General features: G+C 37.5%; 1 protein-coding gene across 2 annotated transcripts in view; it reads left to right on the top strand.

Annotated features, from left to right (window-relative positions):
* Window positions 1-20750, top strand: part of FBXL7 (F-box and leucine rich repeat protein 7) — a gene marked incomplete at both ends in the record, with an annotated part of 163915 nt that overhangs the window by 38167 nt on the left and 104998 nt on the right. The window contains one exon of one of the 2 annotated variants that reach the window (XM_079533979.1): window positions 1621-1721. In XM_079533979.1, coding sequence (XP_079390105.1) covers window positions 1621-1721 — 101 coding nt within the window. The remainder of the gene's footprint in view (window positions 1-1620; window positions 1722-20750) is intronic. The other variant, XM_079533980.1, reaches the window with a different exon arrangement.

The raw sequence follows: 20750 nt of genomic DNA on the forward strand, positions 1-20750 counted from the left end.
GCTGCTGTTGATAGTGGCAGTACCCTCAAAGACACTAGCTCATCATTAATATCAGCTACTGTGGGCATTCCAAGTTCTCTGGTCTCTTCCTGGAAACTAGCATTTCACACTTAGCCTTCTCTTTTCTCATTTGGATTTCTTCTACCGCGACTGTAGTTGCCTGAGCCCAGAGCTATTTTGGGGCAGTCATTTCTAGAAAGACCACAGTCCATTACTTCAACTTGTGCCACAGCTTGTGAGCAATGGAAGTGATATTCTAGGCGCACTGCTTCTTGAGTGTGCTTTAAAGGAATGTAAAAAGCAGTCAGTGAATCACTGATGGTGCACTTTTTTCTCTTTACCCCACCCGACTACGGGCCTTAGCCATTTATTTTTTCACTTCCTTCTGGCCTTTTTAATATCCTTTCACTCCACAATCATCTCTCAAATCTAAACATGTTAACTTAAGCAACTTTATGCAGAGAACAATTCTCTAGGGTTGGCTGACAGATTAAGTGGCAGTACCTTGGTTGTGAAGCAACCTACGTTTGCACATTCTCCAGTCGTTTTGCATTAAAACTTAAATCCTTGTTCTGTTGTGGCACCTTTAAAAAGCAGACCTCCTCCTTACATCTAAATGTTATGAAAACCAGGCATACTGTAACCCAGAACCCCAAGGAATGCTTGATTGAAATAACAGATCAGAAAAGTCTCTCGCATTCCTGTGATTATAGGTTTACTCAAGTGACAGAAACATGGTGTCAGCTAGCTTTCTGCATACAGTGTAATTTTGGTTCAAAAGCTAACATAATTCTTAAGGGTTTTAGCAATGCAGCGTTGGAAGAATAGATAATTTCTAAAGGTGTTACAGCATTTGTTACCTTTCCTCTCTATGTGTATCTCGTATATTGCTGATAGGGTGATTGGTCTGGTTCCTGCTGGAGGAGCAGAGTGTGTCCCTGTTCATACTTACTGACATCAAGCAGAATGAGTGGAGAGAATGAGAGATGAATAATTCTTAGATCTTTCCAGGTGAACAGAAAGACAAGCTCATTTCAGCTTCATCTGTTCTTGTGCAGCACCCATCTGAGTTAACAAAAACAAAAAAAGTTGAAAAATAGCAACCATGAAAGTACTGGTTTCAAAATTGTATTGTTTCAAGCAGTAGGTATGATGTAGGAAGAAATAGCAGTGACCTTGCTTTCATTTTCAGGTGATCAAATGACTTAAATAGGTCATGTGAGCACCTAAATCTAAACTTAGTTAACACATCTGGAATTTAATCAGTGCTGATAAGGGTCAGTGTCCACTTTTGCTGATCTGTTTTAGAGGTACTTGAATTAGAAAACTGGTTAGGAAAGTTCTCTTAATGACATTAATCACATTTTTTTCACTCAGTATGAAACCCCTGTGACACTGGAGCCTGTTTGCAGCTGTAGTACATGTAAGGATGCATATGGTGTGAACTACCATGCAGTTAGCTTCCACCTAGATGAGTCCAAAATGAACATCAGCTGTTTTAAAATCAGTTTAAAGCTTTCTGGAACTTCTCCAGGTTTTGATATGGAGGGCCTTTCTTCTTTGCTGAGGATACTTGCGTTTGTTCTTTCTCATCCTCTCTACCTCTTTCTCCTTTTGCAGGCAAAGGCAGCTCAAGCATCTCATCCGACGTGAGTTCAAGTACAGATCACACGCCCACCAAAGCCCAGAAGAATGCAGCTACCAGTGAAGGTAGGCATCTGGTATTCATTACTCAGGTCGGGCCCCCCTGCATAATCCTAGCTATTTTCAGAAAAGGAACCTCTCCTCCTCCTTGTTCCTTCTGTGTACAGTGCTATTAGCATACTAGAAATTAAAAAACAGTTTTTCTTCCTGTGTCGAGTTTCTGCTTCTGCCTGCTGTGTTTTCTGGTTTAAGCTTGTGACAAAGGATTCTCTGCAGAATAAAAGAGTGGAGAGTTTTGAATAATGTTGCAAAAACTTTTTATACTTAAGATTAGATGTGATCTGATTTTGAACTTATTTCTGAAGAATATACTTGGTGGAAGCTTGTTCTGGCATGTGTTCTAGGTTAAAATTCAACCTCTTATTTTCATATTAAGAACATCGTGAAATGTGAGTTGTTTCTACAGAGTTTTCAGAAGTGTGTCTATAGATATGAAGAGCTGACAGGATTTAATTAGATTTATGCATCTCACCTGCAGTTACTAGACTACCACCTGGGAGTAGATTTTTGATGTCTAGGGGAAGGAAAGGTTTGGTATGTCAGTAGTAACATAACATTGCACTAACTGGCTCTTGAACAGAGAAATGCTGATCCTTTCCTGCTGCCTTACTACATGTGAGTAGGTGTGCTTTGCTAAATGGAGGTACGTTGGCCCTAGTTTTTACTAGAGTGTCTTCAGAGGCTGAGAGGAAATCATTAAATCTGTATGTAGTTTAGTGATGTAAGCTGAAAGCCTTTTTTTTTTTTTTTTTTTAAATGATACATTTATAGACCTTAACTAGAGTTTCTACTCAGTCAAAATATATCAGTTGTACTTGGTAATTATAAAACAATAAATTTGACTTCTTTCACTTCTGCCATTACAAATGAAGTTATAAGCTCTGGTTGCTTTCAGTCTGGCTTTGTTTCTTATTGTTAGAAGAAACCATTGGGTTTGAATTGTTCTCGTTTGGCAAGTCTAGCTATAACTGTAGAATCTGAACAGTAAAAGGAGTTCATGTAAGTAATAAATGACCATATAAATCACGAGAGTTTATTGTTAGGCATGCACAATCCCCTATCAAGAATGAAGATCTGGCACCTGTGAATCATATGAGATTCTGGTTCAGAATCTCTGCTTTTTAGTCTGAACAATAAATTTAACAATAAATGAATATACAGTTAATAAAGTTAAGTTGAATAGTAGACTTCATGTTTCACTAAGCTTTAGATCGGCAAGTTTTGAGGTGCATGAAGGAGATGAATTGCCAAGATGCCAAGTAAATTTAGGAAATGTATAAAAGCATTTTAACTTTTCTGTATGACAGCCAAGAAAAAAAGCACAAAGGAGTAGTGGAAACTCTGAAGTCAGTCCTTAACAATTGCTTTAAATTTCTGTTTTACTTCAATCAGGAAAACATTTCTTTTCCCTTATTTTCTAATCAGATAACGCAAAATAATTCTTTATTAGTCTCTAAGATTTATGTTGTTAATCTAACCTATTGTAGAGCCAGGGAATACCGGTGTAGATTGTGAAATCTTCACCACATTTTTGCAGCTGTTTAGTTCATTAGTGAGGGAGGTTGAAATACAGGCCAGCAGATGCTGTAGTAAAGATGTTTTCTGAGCTCTTGTGCAGATACGAAGTTCACAACAGTAGTTATGTTTCCCACTCTTGGAGACAATTTCAGACATGAGTCTACACTCCTTACAGAAGGGTGAAAATAGGAAGGTGTGTAGATAACAATTATTTTAATAGCAGCAGTGGTAGTCCAGCCCTCTATCTGTTCTGCTGTTGCGTTGCTACCAAGTTTTTCTGCTGAGCAGTTAATATGGGTCACTTAATGGAGCTGTATTAATATGGATTGCTGTATAATCTGTCAGGTACTTTAAAAGACATAAACAAGGAGAGTGAGGGTTTTATGAAGGCAAGTGAGAGCAGAGAAGTGGAAGTATTGTTGAGGGGGGAAAAAAAAGCCACAGGGTCCTGTACAAACCAGTGTTGTGACTGGAAGGCCTGTTTTTCAACCAGTTTGTCTGTGGGTTTTTGTTCAGTGGTTTCGTTCTTGACTAATGATGCCTCTTTCCCCCTTGTGTAGTAGACTTGCCTTGTAGGAGGATTCAAACAAAGAGAAGGAATTGCATGTTCTGCAAGATGAGAAGAGTTCTACACTTAAAGGACTGAATGCTTTTTTACAGTTCAGTTACAGAGTAATGTCTAGGGAGTAGCTAAGAACAAGAGCTTGATTGTGTTAGGCACTGTACTAGCAGTTGCACTTATGTCTTTTCATAACTTTTTACAACTGTTTAGTTAAATTTACCTTTATAGTACTCTATCCTCTAGTGTTTGCTTGTCATGATACAGTAGTACCTGCCCACCGTGGAGACTACGTGCATATTGCTCTTCAACATGAGGCTGAAGCTGGGGCAAACACTTGAACTCTGTCCTTTACTTTAACCCCGTGTTGTAAATTCATAGCACTGCATGCTGTCTTGTGAATGAGTCGTGATGTGTGTGGTGAAATGTGTATGTCCTAGGTCTGGAGTAGATAGGAAATTGAAAGGTTGCTGCTAAACTTTTCCTCACCTTCATTGGCGTGTGAAATAACTCCTAAAAAAAAAAAAAAAAAAGTTACAGCTTCTTTGCATCCCTTGAATTTCTAGTGGTGGCTGAATTCTTGGGTGCCTAGCTTTGTGAAGAGCACAGAATTTTTATGCAAGGCTGAAGGCCTTTCTTGTCTCCTGCTTTCCAGCTTTGCAAACGGACCTAACTTTCTCCAGTTCTGCACAGCATCTCTTCTCTTCTGTTGACAAAACACTTATTGAAGTTGAATCCCTGAAAAGCCGTGGAAAAACTAGGAAGGAAATGATAAGACCAGTTCATGCAGCTCTTTGGTACTTTACGTTAGAGAGGCAGTTATGTAAAATACTTGCAGGCAGCTATAAATTCCCAGGGACTGCAGAAAGATGTGAGACAAGACTCTTCCTTGAAAGAGGAAACTACCTCAGAAGCTCCGTGGCAGCAGGTGTTATCTTGTTGTTTGTGCGAGCAATCAAATGAACTCCATATTTGATCTTCTGCATTCATTCTATTTGTGAATTTTCAGTGCTGTGATGTTTCTGTAGAGGGTGAGTTCAAGAAATGAGTTACTACCTGCTTGAAATGGCCTATGTGGTGTTTCAGTCTTAGATATGCTGTTGAGGTTACAGCAGTAATCTCTTGATGGGAATGGGAGATGTGGTTATCACCTAAATGCAGTGCTGTAGTGCCCTCCTTCATTGTAGATGAGCTGTAGATCATGAATATCTGTAGAGTTGTAGGAGATGATCTTTATGCTTCAAAAAGACAACATTTGATAGCACTATAAACATCTTCGTGGGTGAACTACACAGCATCTACCAGCAAAAAGCAGACAGTTACTGGCAGATCTCTCAGCTTCCTAAACTCTGACTCAAGATAGTGGTGATGCACATGAGAATGATGCAGTGATGAGGCTGCACTGGTGCAGAAACTGAAGTTCTGTCTCTTGCTGAAGCTGCACCCACTGTGGCTTTTACTTTCTATCATCCAGTAAGGGCAGGAGGCAAAAAACAGATGTCAGGACTTCTCTGCGTAAATAACTGAATGTGCTATGGGTACAGTCTGGCTACAGTTTGGCTCAGAAGAAAGCATGGTGAGCTGTGGATGTGCATGCACTTTGCCTCTGCTCTGTCTCCTCTTCTGACGATGCTGTTTTCTTTAGCTTTGAATATACACTACATTTTACCTCTTTTCCAGTCTCAGACATTGTCTGCAATCCTTTATCCCATCAATCACTTACAGTTAGAAACTTTAGAACACATGAGCTTTTGCTACCCCCCATTGCTGTTCTGGCAATGAAAGACTAAATGGATTTTTGTGGGCTGTTTAAATGCAATTTGCTAGACATGGCCTTAGCCGGAATATTATTGTTTAAAGTTTGATTTAGAAGGCTAGAACGAATGTTTTTGTATGGGCTTACCTTGGTTAGGGAGCTTTCTTCTAACACTTACCTGCAGAGCATGGAATGTTATGTCCAGGCTGAATGCTTCATATTAACTTGACAGCTTTTCAAATAAAAAATCAATACTGTTTGCACTTCATGTGTAGATGCTCTTAAATGGTAATCCAGAGGCTGCTTTAAATTGAGAGCTCGTGCATGAGCTTCATGTATGAGTTCTAATTTATTTCTCAGTTTCTATAAAATCAAAATGAAGTGTTAGGCCTGAAACAAAAATACTGTTTTAGCAATAAGGTTAAGTGCTGAAATACCTGTGAATATATCCTGTTAATGTTTATTTTAAATTCTGTGGAAATACAGTGAAGTCAGTTGCTGTATTCTGCAGAAATTAAAATTATATCTGCTTTTACTGATGCTGACTTTTAGAGACCTTGATTTTTTTTTTTTTTTTTTTTTTTCCTTCAGCAATATCTTTAGAACTCCAGCATCTGTCTTCATCACATGATGTTCATGTACCTTAAATAAACTTGAAAGTGACTCAATTTAGGAAACAGACAAATGAAGAGGACACAGCTTTTTGCACGTTAGCATTGCCTTTTATGCATAGTGTGGAGAGCAAATGCATTTGTTTCGGCACTGCATCTCAGCAGAAGAGGTATTACATCCAGAGTTTAGATCTCTGTTTTATACATGCAAGGAAGATGCCTAGTCACAGTTCTGGTAGTTGCGTCCTCCTTTCTGTTTTATTTGAGCTTTTCAGCAGTTCTGAGAGAAACAACATCAGTAATGTGACTGGAATAACTGCATCCATTAGGAACCATTCACTTCGTTAAATCACATTTGGGTGAAAGTGTAGCGTTTCACAGATATGTAATGCTTTAATTACTCATGTAAGAGTGTTACTGTGTACCCTGTATGAGATGACATCTGGTTAAGATCAATGAAGTAATGTTACTGTGGTCCTTGGCATCCTTTTCTGTTGAGTCCCTGATAACAAAACTTAAATGGCTGGTATGTTGGCAAGTCCCAGTCTGTGTTAGGGAATTTCTGCTGTCTGTCCTCTTCTCTTGACATGTAGTAAGTTCCAGAGGAAGAGGCAGCTGTGGATGAAGAACTACCCTTCTCCCTGTAGTGGTTCTCATTCCGACATGTCTGTAATTGCTGCAGTCCTTCAAAAATAAATATGTACTGGTGGCTAGCAATCTACAAGTCTGACTGAGAGCTCTGAAAATTCATAAGACTTCTACTGTTCTGAATATAGAATTACAAGTGCTCGTTCAAGTTTTTGTCTAATTGCAGAAGTACCAGGTACCTAAGTATCTGGAACTGGATTTATATTAAGTTTAACAAGAAAAAGAGCGTAGCTGAATAAACTTTTTCAAGAGAAATTATCTTCTATTCATAAAGTCATTAGTAAAAGTACTAAAAGTGCTTCATACGTTTGCTGTGCTCTAATGTTGATTTATTTCTTAAGAAAATAACTTTCAAGTGACTTTCAGAAGTGACCAGAATTTGACTACTGCTACTGCATCTCTTTATTGTACAGACTGTAAGTGAATTAATGCATGATTAATGCCTAGAGGAAAGTAGGAACAGGGAATATAGTTATTTCTGCTTTGACACCTAAAATGTCGAAGTCATTCTGGAGGACTGTAGAGAAAAATAGAAAAAGCAGCTGCTTTTCAAACAATTTTTTAATGGACTATGGAAAGACAGATTGAGCTTTATTGATATGTGAGAACTCTCAAAGCAGTAGTTTCACACTCTAACTTATTTTATCTAAGAATGATATACATTTCTGTCCCAGGCTTTCATACTCAGAAGTGTAAGAAATTAGTAATTGCCTTGTCTAATTTTCCTGAAGAACTTTATAGAACCTTCTTTTCCAGAATTGTTTGAGCTCTGTATTAGAAAGCCCTTGTCAGTGCTCTTTGTGAGCACATATTAAGTGACATTTGTTGAATACAAAAAGTTCTATTTGGGATATATGCCTTTCATTTCAACTTACCAGTGAGCAAAAAAAAAGTGAGATGAAATACACGTTATAGGGTCATTTCAGGGAAGATGTCATCCTGTTACTCTCCTGGCTTCGTAATCCCGTTCTTTAAAAAGGCTGGGTGTCTCTGTATCTCCAAACAGCTCTTAATTGATTTGGTGTGTTTAAGGAGATCTTTGCGTTGTACTTGATGGACATTATGAAAATTTAGGAAGATGAAATTAAGTCTTTTGATATTGAATCTTTTGATATTAAAGTAGCTTCATGAAGAAGAGGCATCTGAGTTTGAAAATTTGGGTAAGTACAGTCCTGATGTTATTTCAGAAAGAGATGAAAATCCCGGAGAACCAGTTGATGAATAGGCAACTCTTCTGTGTGTTGTGTTTCATGGTATAAGGTAGATAGCTTTGTTTAGCTATACTTTGTTCAGTTCCACTGCAGCTTCTGAAAGGCTTGTACATCTTCTCTGGACATGCAAATAATTGTATGTTACGGAAAAAATTGTTGAAGAGATGCTGTTTTCCAACCTAGTTTTTTTTTTTTTTTTTACTGTCCTTTTGCCAAGAAGAGTTTTTGATTCATTCTCATGTCTGATACCTATTAAATAATCTTTTCCCACTTTGATTCTTTAGTATTTTTCCTTTCATTTTGTCTTTAACATTAGACACTGACTGATTCAGTGCTGGAACTGAGAACTTACATCTGGTCTTCCTGAATGCATGTAAGCATATGCGTAATTCCTAATTCATGGCAATAGTTCTCTCCCTGTTTATCTCTGTCCTCATGTCTTTGCAGTGTTTTTGGGAGTTCAGGCTCTTGGTTCTCCTGTTGAAGTACTGTCTACGCAGTCTTTCTGTGCAACAAGCCATGTCTGAATTTGATATGAATTACTGAATTTGCCCCTACTTACTTGGATCTGGACTGAGGTTCAGTTGGCTTTGAGTGAGCTGTGGCTGTTTTCAGTTGGCAGTGAAACTAGAGACCAGGTAAGCTTCCTAGGGTTTTGTGTTACTTTTCTGACGGTGAAGTTTTCTAGAAAAGTGAAATGTTGTGTTACTCAATGTGCCAAAATAGAGTCATTTGAAGCCAAAAAAATAGGGGAGGAATAAGAGGGGTGGGAGGCGTGACTGTTAATAAATCCAAATCTATAAACACTTTGGCAGAATAAACAGAGCTCACTATTTAAATTCCTCCAACCAACATATCTGAATGCATACACAAATATAATCACCTCAAGCAGTATGTGGAGGTACAAAGTAGTATAGAGGCTTGTTGTTAGCCCTTGTTTTTTGTGTTTAACCACATCTTGTATGCTTTTGCTATCTAATAGGCAGTGTTCCTGCAAAGCTGTTCTGCTAATTGTAACAATACCATTGCAATCGGCATTTAAATCAGAGTTCAAATACAAGGCAAAAGTGGTTAGGATGTTGGCTAGGTTAAAACTGCAAATTGAAACCTTACATTATTCTGGCTAATTTGTACTGAAATGGTATAGCCAAATGCTTAAAGCCTGCCCGAACAATACTAGGAACAAATTGGAGAGGTGCATAAAACTGCAGTCTTACTTGATCTGCTGCCTGAAATGTGAGCAAATGCACTTACAGTGTAGTTAGAGAGAAATGACCTCAGTTTAAAAGCCTAGCGTTAGCTTTTCCAGCACAAGATGTGATGCTTGGTAGGAGTGATTATGGTCTACTCAATTATCTTTAAATCTGATTTTAAGAAACCTGGAATCCCAGATGTAATTCCTTCTGTAAAGTTCTGTACCAACCCACTTGTATACCACTGTCACAGGGAGTTTTTGACCCTCAGCTGTTCTTTGTTACTGCCTGTGCTATAACTACTTTTCCTTCTCAGAAAAGCAAAGTCATCTTGAAGCATCTGATGACTTCCCAACATTTGCTAGTCTAAAAAATATATTTTTAATTGCTAGACTATGTCTGAACTGTTTCAAGAATATATATAACCTAATAATGTATATTTAAATATGTATGGAATTAAATAATAATTAATAAAATAATGATTAAATAATAAATAGATAATAGAATAATAATTAATTAAATAATAATTAAATATAATATTAAATAATAATAATTAAATATGTATGAAATCTGTTTTCTAGAACTTATGAACTGACACTAGGAAACTGCTTCAGATTAACTCTAGAACTTGCCATTCCAATTTTATTTCATTCTTTTGATCAAGTTTTTGCCTTTAACTCCTGTTAAATTCCTGTTAAGTGCTGAACCATAGCTTAAATTTATGACACAAAATATCCTCCTCTGTTTTCCTCTTCACTTATTATTGTCATATTATCAAATGGCTGTATATTTCATAAGAATGATATTGCCAACAGTGCTAAACCTAGCTGCAGACTTGGGAAGTATTTGCTTGATGTTGCTGACTTGCTCTCTTCATCTGTTGCTGCTGTACCATAATGCTTTGTTATGGTGTTTTTCTCACGTTATTGAAGTTTGGCATCATCTTATTTCCACTAGCATTCTTCAGATTTTGACATATGCACTGAGGTTGGCTGATGAAAATGGCAGTTCAAGAACAGATGGTGGTAATTCTTATTTCTTGTTAATTCTGACTGGTGGATCATCATAGGTTTAGGCAATTACAGTTACATTAGGTATAAGCAGAATTTGAGTATAACCTGATGATTAGCAGTTTACATTTTTCTTGAGTCTTAATCGTCCAGTGTTCAACATTTAATTTGTGTTGCGGTGGTGTTCCTGTTTCATGTTCAGTAACCTTCCATCTTGATATTTCTTCTCATGTTTAAGGCTTTTTTTGATATTTAAATGTGAGTGTGGATTGTGAGCTGCAGCCCCTTGAAAATCAAGGTATATTTGCCATTTTTACGATTTGAATAAAGATTTCTTTTCTAACACAGCAAAACACGGACCTGTGGCAGCTGATCAACTATGTTGAAAGAGGGGAGGTTTCTTCTCACCTACTCTGTTGGTATCTATTGTGTGCATAAAGTCTTGCCAAAAGGCAGGTGGGATTTTGATGGAGATGCATTGTAAATACTCATTCGTAAGATCTGGCAATCCATTTAGATCAACTAGTTTTCAGCTGTCCTGGCAAAGTACGGGGATTTTTCATCTAGCCTACCTGTGTCCTGTTTGTGCTGCCTTGTGGATGTGAATGCATGATTGAGATGAAGCTTGATTTCAGAACTCTTTTGAGTTCTGAATGACTGAAATTTGTGCTGCTTGCTGTGACTTGGATAAACCACAAATACTCATTGTAAATTGTCACTAGACTCATGATAATTAAACTTCAGTTTTTACCAGTGCTAGTTAAATCTACAGCTCTTTTTGGGTTTCCCTAAAATGAAACCCATCTTCATCTTGTGTATAAAAATGAAAATTTACAGGACTACTGAGTATTTATTGTTTGTGGGAAGTCTTTTACTTGTTTGTTAAAATTAAATATTTCTCCTCCAGAGGCTCCCAGCTGGAAATATTTGTATTCAGAGATCTCAAGATGTAGGCAGAAGGAACAGATTCTTGTTCCTAACTGTGAGGCTTGTGATTTGCTTCATTTGAAAATACTTCTGTGTTCATGCAGATAAATGCAGATTTCTGTTTTTTTCCCCTCACTGCCAAGATAAACATTTATAAGCCATGACAGCTTAGCTTGTTAGATCCCACTTGAGCAATAAAAACTTTGTGTGGCACCTGAAACTTCAGAAGCCTTGTGCTGTGCAAAGCCGTCGTTTGCTTGGCACCAGGGAGGGCTGTTTCAGTACTGTGTTAGTGGTTATTTGTTTTTGCTTTGTTTGTCTTCCAAACAGAAACAAATGTGATAAAATGGTGAAAGCCTAACCAGGCTACCATCTGTTGGCTCTGGTTTGGAAACCTGATGGTCATCTGGACCTTCTTTATTGTGGACTGAGATAAACCATTAGTTTGGACTTTACTTTCTGAAATGACACCTTTTTTCTCTAAAACAAGACTTTAATCATTGTTTGGAATCTGAGCCAGAATTACAATCCAATCTGATGCTAACTGTAAGCGGACCTTTTCTGTACTGTTTCAGTAAACTTCCCCAGTTTTTTTTAATGACCTTGTATCTCAGATACAGTTGTACTACGCACTTTGTCCTCCCTTACGTTTGTATTTGGAACATTAAGCATGTGAATCAGTTTGATCAGGTAGATAACGTACCCAATTTTAACAGATTACTCTGAATCTCACCAAAACTCACAACACTGAATCTGCTTTGGCTGCTGAAACTACAGATAGCAGTCAGTAGTTGAGTGTCTGTTGGTGCTGCTGCTTTGTCAGACTACTTGACTTACATCTGTTGGGGAAAAAAACTCTTCGGAGGAACACTTGTTTTTGTTTTTTTTTTTTGATGCGGCATTGGATGGATGCTGAATACGCAGGCTTCCTTCAGTATTCATTGAAGATCATTTCTATCAGCCTCTAACTGAGGAAGACAGATTCTCACAGCATTTCTTGAAGTTTAAATATTTGGCTGGATTTGCTAAGAGTGTGTTGTCCTTCATGAAGTTTTATCTGTGTCAAAGTAAAAGCTGGACCATTCGGTTACTAGCTTCAGATTCTGCCAGTCACATGTAATGACTGTTTGAAGTGAAGGATAATTGGTCTTTCTTCAGCCTGATCTGTAAATGCTTTCATATACTGGTCTATTAATTTTGTACACATTATTTTTTTTCTAAGAATGTGTCTTTGGGCAAGGGAGAAGAAATCCAAAACATAGCAAAAAGTACTACTTTTTTTCCTTTTCAATTTCCCCTGACATTTTAAGGAATGTTTCTCTGCTGTGATGATATCAGGCTTTTAAAAATATATTGTACCTATGAGGCTTCAAAACTAAACATCATGCACTTCTTAGGTAAGAAGGTACTAAGTTATTTGTCATGGCTACCTGTAGATACCCAGCATTTGTCCGCTATTTCAAAAGGGTGTATGAACTGGATTTGGACACCTGCCTAATGAGAAGAGCAGTGATATCTTCTCAAATTTGCTGGTAAATTAATGCTCAGACTGTTCTTATAGCTCTGCTTGTAACTTGTTATTCATACTTCAGTGCAGAATTCTATGTGGTTCTAATATTCTCCAGTGTGGATCTACTACTATCACAGAAGTAGGAACATATCTAAAGCAACTTATTTATTCCTGTCTGTGCCAGAAAGATCTTTTCTCATATATCTCAGATATAAAATGAGCATAGAAGGAGGATATGCCATGACTTCCTTACTCTTTAATATTTAGGAGTTCTAAATTAGAGTGACTGCCACCCTATTGAAATATATTATAAGCTGTGCTACTTGAGAAAGAACAAGAATGTAACAGTAACTTAAAATGCTGGTCTAACTAGGATCATAGGGTGGAGGAAAAAGAAGTTGGAAAGTGCAAGCAGTAAAGCCAGTTAAGTGAAAGAAACTGGGAAACAAAATACATTAGCTGCGAAGTTACTAAAATAAAAAAGATGGTTAAAATATGACAAAACATTTACATCCTATTGACTCTTACTCAGTATGATATATTTTTCTTATAACCGTAAGGGCTGAGATACTGCTGAAAAAATAAATTGTTTCCTTTGGCCCCTTTATAGATATTGTGTCCTTTTGTTTGTGTGGTTGGCCAGTTCAGGTCCAAGAAAGGAGCATTCTGTTGTGGATGGTTCAGTTAACAGCAAACATAACCGTAGTGAACCTCTGGAATTTTGTGACTCCTGGAAAAACTGATGTTATCGTGTTGCTTCAGTAATCAGATAGTCTTCATGAATCCAAAAGGTAAACTTCAGGGTTTTACTCTGTGATTGTGGCTCTAAAAATAGTTCACGTATCATTCTCAATGAAGTTGTTTTTAATCTCAGCAAATGTAAGGTAAGTTTCAGTTACTAGTCTTAAGCCCTAATGAAGCCACGTTTCTTCAAGACTTTGAAATAGTTCAGTTAATCTTTGAGAAGGATGCCTTGCAATCTCACAGATATATTTCATCAGTAAAATTTCTTTAAAAATGGAAATATTTGATGAACCATTCCTACAAGGACTCATTTGCCCAGGAGTATAGGGATCTTGTAGATGAAAAGCACACCCAACCTTTTACAAAGTTGTTACTGGACTGAAATAACCGGTCCTCTTTGTCAAAGGGATGTAGAAAAATAATATCCCTAAAGCTAGTAATAAAACTTCACACAAAGCCTCGACAGAAGGAAAATAGCTAACTGAAACCTCCCAGAAAATCTAAGGAATGTTTCTCAGCTTCTTTTTAGCATCAGGAGCAAGGTCACCTTTGGTATGAAAAATGATTCTGTCATTAATACCAGTCTCCATTTGAATGCTAATGCATTTCTCTATAGCAAGAAACTTGTGTGTTTTTTAGGTGCTATTTGTGTATGATTTTGCTTATTTATGTTCATATTCATTAACTTCTGTTAAAGAAACTGAATACAAGACCTGGATGAGCTTCAACTTTTCCCATCTGTGAGTGCACTGGAATTTCTAAAAACTTGGCATGGAATGATGCTCAACTGAAAACACATTGCCAGCCCTCACCTCACACAGCAGCACAGGAGGCTGAAGTATATGTATGTTTACTCATTAGAAAAGTTGAAAAGATGTGTTGCCTCAGTTGCTGCTTGGAGGAGAAAAAAACAAAAAAACCCAACCATTAGTTGTGTTCTGGCTCTGAATATGTTTATATGCTGTAGAGTCTCAGGTATCAGCTGAAGTAATTTGTCAGCAGTGATGACTGTTTTTTCTGACCTGGTGTTGCAGGCACCCTTCTGTTCCATGAACAGCTTTGCTCATCTTCAGGATTAAGTCTTCTGGGCTCAGAAATCTTTAACCTCCTGCTCTGTCTTATTGGCATTCTAGCTTAATATCCTTTGTGTATATCATGTCCTTCATTTGGATCAAATTACCAGACACTCTTTTCTGACCACAGTTTGTCTGGGCATCGTACGCAGAACTCTTGGCAGAGTGAAGTTATGCCTTTGCTCACCAAGTTGGATGCCTGTAGGATGATTCATCTTAATGCAGATGTGCAGATTAGCCAAAAATTTTGAAGCCTCAGGTGTCCTGGTCAGAGCCATTCCTATTTAACATCTGGAAGCAGTAGAAAAATAAGCATTTCCGCAAGGAAAATGTTGTAGGTTTACAGAACAAGGCCAGGAAAAACCAGGTGCTTAACTGTTAACTGTGTCGCACTGTCTTGTAAATCATGTCATCTTAAATAACTGTATAACGATGGTCTTCTAATACAGGTACTTGGACCAAAACAAAGGTAAAGAAACACTCTGTGGCAAAAGTTTAAAGGTGATGGTGTGGTTGGGAGGCTGGTAGTCATATCTAGGTACTGAAACAAGTGTTCTGATTCTTAGTGTGTGAACATTTCATATTGTATACTGGGACTGTATCAAACACTGTGTAGGAAAAAAACATTAGTAACCTTTTTAAAGGTTATTTTTTTTTTAGGACTGGAGTTGAATCTGATAGCTTTTGTCCCTTCGTGTCTAACTTTTGAACGTGAATGGTCATACTTAGCTTTAACATTCAGCTTTTAATGAAGGAGTCTGAATGGACTAGGATTTTGTTTGATTTTGGCATTTCTGCTTCACATTAGTTCAGTTCCATATCAGAGAAATACCAAACTGAATTTTATTCTGGGGAGTGAAGGGACTACTCAAACTAAAGGCATGGGATTCTGACTGAGGAAATGAAACAGCATTGCCAAAAGATAAGAGAAGAGGTAGCAAACTCTACATTAAAAATAAAGCTTCTCTGCGGTATAGTACTGAAAATGTGGATGTACGTACAACTGCAGTGTCAGAAGCTTACCTGTCCTTATAGATAGTCTGTTAGAGTTGGGAAGCATCGGCACTCTTACCAAATATTTTAAATGCTAAGGTCGTGACAGCAGTATTTGCCAAGAACCACATCCTGAGTGTTTGATTCAGCTGGGCAAATGCACATCAGCCATGGAAAAAAACATGCACAAGCTAAAAATGAAGTAATCCTGTTGCTGTGTACTTGGAGTGTGATAGAACGTACTTTCCATTGTGCATAGAACATCACTGGTTCAGTATAATGTGCTACAAATTCTTTGTGAAGAACAGCTGGTGGAGTAAAACTTGAGACTGAAATTTTGGATGTTTCACTGAATTTTACATTGGAAATAGTATGGTTCAGAGCTTAACTCCTTTTTCTTCCATTGAAAAAAAACTATGCTCAACATGCTTCGCATGTTCTTTAATCTAACACAGTGCTTAAATATACAAGTCAGCCCAGCAAAATCTTTTTATTTCTGTCTGCTTTCTTGTGGCTGCAATACCTCTTTTCATTGCCCTAGTGTTACCCTTACTCTAACATGCTTTGGATAACACTAGTAACCAAAATGCCAACAATACCACTGGATGATGGAAAGACTGTGGGTTTGAAGACATGTATGCCTTTCTCCTCTTTCTCTACTCTGTGATCCAAGCTTGTTTTGCTGAGCACTGTATTTCCTGTGCCACATGTACAATATTGAGCCCTGTCCGTTTTAAGTTCAGCTCCTGAAAATATCTTGCCTTTCCTTATTCTTACATCAATCTTTCACTTTCTGAATGTGGGACGAAGCTATCCTCACTGCCTGCTTGTTGTTTTCCTGAATGTGCTAGCCAGCCTAAAATGATATACTTCATATTACACATCTGCTGCCAAATTTTAGTCATATGTATTGCTCAAGCTGCAAACCTCCAAAGCAAACACAGAGAGGAAATCAAAATTAAATTAATCCTCTCCAAGGATGTATAAAGTATAGTTGCACTGAGGTTTACAAGTTGAGGGTGAGAGGGACCATTGGTAGTGTGTGTCAGAAGCCACTGGTATGCACAGCCCTTCCTACTGCAATGCTTCTCTGGACTGGAATTGCTGAGCTTGAAGACCTTAAGATTTTTTTCATGATAGACGTGTATGACTTTTCAAAAGCTTGGTTAGCTACAGAATCATAGAGCATTCTTGGCAGTTTGTGTTCACAGAATTAAAGACAAATGAGTTACCATTTTCTCTTGAGCCCTCAGAGCAGTGTTTTCATGTAATTTTCAGTCAAAGCATCTTAGCTGAACAAAGTTCTGGAGTCATCGCTTTTGAATGTGGTACCAAGGTAAGGCTGAAGACCTGCTTCTTACTGTTCTTAGTTGAGAGGTCAGGTTTAGGGACAGCATTTAGTTAGCATTTAGTGCCATGTCCTAAACACTAGGTTTGGGCCTGGCCAGCAGAAGAAGTCAGTGTCTCCTTTTCAGTGCAGGGACAGCCGGCATGTAAGCCCCGACATGAAAGGAGACAGAGGCATGAAGTAGTAGTTTGTGGCTTTCTTGAAACACACTTACAGGCTATCCCTAGCCTATTTGTGTATGGAAGACATAAAGGAAAGAAGTGAGAGTCTGCTTGCAGGAGGAAAAAAAAAAAACAAAAACAAAAACTAAATGGAATTCCATGTTGGAATTTTGTGCAGTGTGGCAATTTTGATAATCTCACTTGAAATGAATTGATATTCCATACTGCATATGTTTCAGAGGAAAAAAAAATGCCTTAAGTTTATAGCAGTAAGGATGTAAGTGCTTCTTAATCTATTTCCACAAGGAGAAACATAGTCTTGATTGCCGAAGTGACCATTGTAGCTATTCTTCCACCAATTATGCACAGGAAAAAGGAATAAAAACCTTGCCTGATTTTTCTTAACTCTTGTGGGTTTCAGGATTGTAATCCTATTACAGAATGTCATAGTGAGCACCATGATTTATTTACCTGCTGCATGCTCTGAAGTTCATTACATTATTAGAAGTGGTTAAACTGTCTTGGACAATTTAGATGTCTGGTTAAACTGCTTTGAGAAGCAAAGCCATAACTGAGTAGCTTGATCTGAGTTGCTCAGGAGGAAGCACTTTGAAAACGAGTATACCTGAAATAAATGAGTTCAGAGGTTGTAAACATTCCTTATTTATTCTTCTGATATAGAGAATAGCATCTGATTGCAGTCTTGCAATAGCAGCTGTTGCTTGAGATGAGTCTTGTGGAGAAATAATTAATTTTTCAGAAGAGTCCCCGTGGTGGGAAGTTACCAGTCTGTTGTCCCTTTGCAATTTGTCCCATCTTTTGTAAGCCTAATCTTTGTACAGGAGCTACATGATTAACCTCTACTGGTAGGCAAGCAGTTTTCCATGTCTTCCCTACTAAATATGTCAATTTAGGTTACTTGTGAAACTCAGACACCATTAATCAAGGGTCTCGTGTAGACCTAGGAGGGAGAATGCAAGAATTATTGTCTGTACCTCTTGATGACTGTACAAGAAATCGCTGCTTGCCAAAACAGTTAACAGAGTGGAAGTAATGTACTGTGAATGTCAACTTGTTGATCTGTAGACCTCAATATTTTTCCATGGCATGCAGAGTCCAGCTGTGTATTTAAGCTTGCTGACAATAGGCTGACTTTTTTTTCCACATTATTGAAAGTCCTAAAGCCCTGTTGTTTCAAAAGTGGATAGAAACTTCTGATGTAATGAGATCACTTCTGAAAAGGGGGTTGTTTTGGTAAGAATCAGGTAACTTGCTTGTCTCAGAACCCATCTATGGAAGTTGTCATTTATCATTTTAGTCCCTTTTGGCCTAGGAAAAAAACAGGATGGTTATCTGCCACCTAAGCAAATTTCATTTTTCTTACCTATTTTTTTTATTGTTTTTCATGTTTGTTTTCTACGCTTGTTTTAAAAGGTAGATATTAAGCTATAATTTTAATGTCTTATTGAATTGTTTTATCCTGTATGTAATGAACTTATTTCTAATTTGAGTAAATGCATATTAAGAATACCTCAGTTTGATGTTCAAAGGCTTTGGCATAACTTCAAGGTTCTGACTTAAACTATAGTATTTGGCAGAAGCTTGGAGCTCAAGAAGATCTTTGAGTATGTGGTCTGATTGATTATTTAGCTGTGTCACAGAGGAGAAAATACACTACCAAGGGTGACGTGTTGTGAAGTAATACTTCAGCACACTCTGCAGGTTCTGCCGAACCAGATTGGCTTGTAGAAGTCAAATTCACGTCACTGTAAAAGGAATTGTATAGCTTTAAGTAACTTAGATTTCGTAAGTAATTAATTTAATTCGAATCTGGTTTTTTATGACTAAGATCTTCATTTGTGACAGTTGTGATTTAGTGAAATATCTGAAAATAAAATGGAAAATTAGTTTTGTTTGCTTTGAATTCTACGTTATGCATAGTGTGTGTAGATATATAATGTGTGTGTATATATATACGCACATGTACAAATTTTTCTCCATTCTATAGGTACTGGAAGCTCTTTAGTCCTATGAGGCATTTTAGCAAATTGTTGCAAAACCATTATACTATGTGAAACGAATGTTTTCCTTTACTACCTTTAGCAGAAAACAGTTCTGAGACATTATTTTTGTAATGATTTTTTCACAAAAATAGATTTTCATACTTAGCTAACGTTGTATTATGTGAGGCAGCATGACTTGAAAAGTAGTTTTTTGTCTTCAAATTTCAACTATTTTTTTCCTTCCACTTTTGTGCTGCATACGTAGAACCATGGTGAGAAAATTGTAAACGGTATTGAATTGCCTTACTTTTCCCTCTTTGCCTCCCCGTTTTATTTTAGAGGCCAACTTAATTCTCCATCTAGGTAGACTTGATGAATGGAATTCTTCCAAGTCTTGCGAGTGAAAACAAGGCAGGAATAGACGGGAGGGTTGAGTATCTGCCAAAGCAAACTTGAGTGGAATAGCTTAGACCATCCAGTGTTGCACTTTGTAACACCATGGGGCTTTTTAAAGGTATTTCCGTTCTCAGATATATGTGGTCCATCGGGTGTCACAAGAGGCAAGTACCTTTGTAATGAATGAATTCCACGTCCTGAAGCACTTAGGTAGATTTCAGCCATTTTGGCAAGGAAGAAGGGACTGAGCTAGGCACAGATATACAGTTTGACACTACAGAATCTTTCATGTATTTAAAGTAAAAAATGCTACATAGGTGGCAACAACCACTGCCAGGTCTTAAGAGAAGCAAATGTAAATGAAGTTCTTTCACATTGGCCTTTAAATGCCTTCCTTCAGTTTGCAAAGTGCTAAGATAAAATACACAACCTTCTCTTAAGATTGAATTTCAGTACTTTGGATTTACTTTTAAAAAGCATCTTGGTAGATGATTTGAGGACTTATGAGTGTGTCTTATTAGAAGTATAATGATTAGAGTAAATTCAAGGGAAAATAAGAATGAACAGAAGTCCAGAAAGTTTGAGGCTACTGAAATACCTACATTCATTTAGCCTGTTAAATTAGGGAAGAGGGAACACACGGATATTTGAATACAGAAAAACACTGTGAAGGAGAAAGGATTAAGGTTTGTTTATGCTTGCTGTGGATAAGAAAATCAGATCTGAAAGAGGGAATTAGACTTAATACTGGATCAAACTTTTTTGTGTGTTGAGCAAGGTTCTGGTAGGGTTAGGAGTCTCTGCTGGAGGTGTGAAGGAAAGTCTGGTGTAGGTGTCTGTTAAACTTTTGCTCTTGTAGCTAGTACTGCTGTGAAGTAGGTGATGATGAAAGGGGGCTATTGCTGACCTGTGCCTCTCCACCTCTTTTCTGGCATCCTGTCAGGTTTGTTCATAAATGAAGGTTTTACTTTATGTACATTTTGCTTTACTTGCTGCTATTTGTAACCTGTAAATTGAACACGAATTGCTGTTCATGAAGTAAGAGTGTACTGATACTGTGGAGAGGCTCCATCTGGCTGTATGGAAGATAATATCCTTCTAGTTTGTAAGAAAATTACGGATTTTGTATTTAGAGAATCCCTGCTCAAAGAGAACAGATTTGAATTGCTTCATAAATTAGAAAGTATCACTGACAGTGCAACTTCAAGGTAGTTCTGAGGTGACTGAGATGTACTATAAAGGGACTCTGGCAAGCTTTCAGTACTTTTCATCTACTTGTTCTGTTGTTGGCTCCTTTTGGCATTAAAACTATAGTAAAGTCTAGCAGAAGGACAAACGGAAGAATAATTTGGCCTCTGCTTGAAAGACATGTTGGGTAAAATGGA

The sequence above is a fragment of the Tetrao urogallus genome (genome assembly GCF_951394365.1).
Source record: "Tetrao urogallus genome assembly, chromosome: 3".
Taxonomy (NCBI): Eukaryota; Metazoa; Chordata; class Aves; order Galliformes; family Phasianidae; genus Tetrao; species Tetrao urogallus.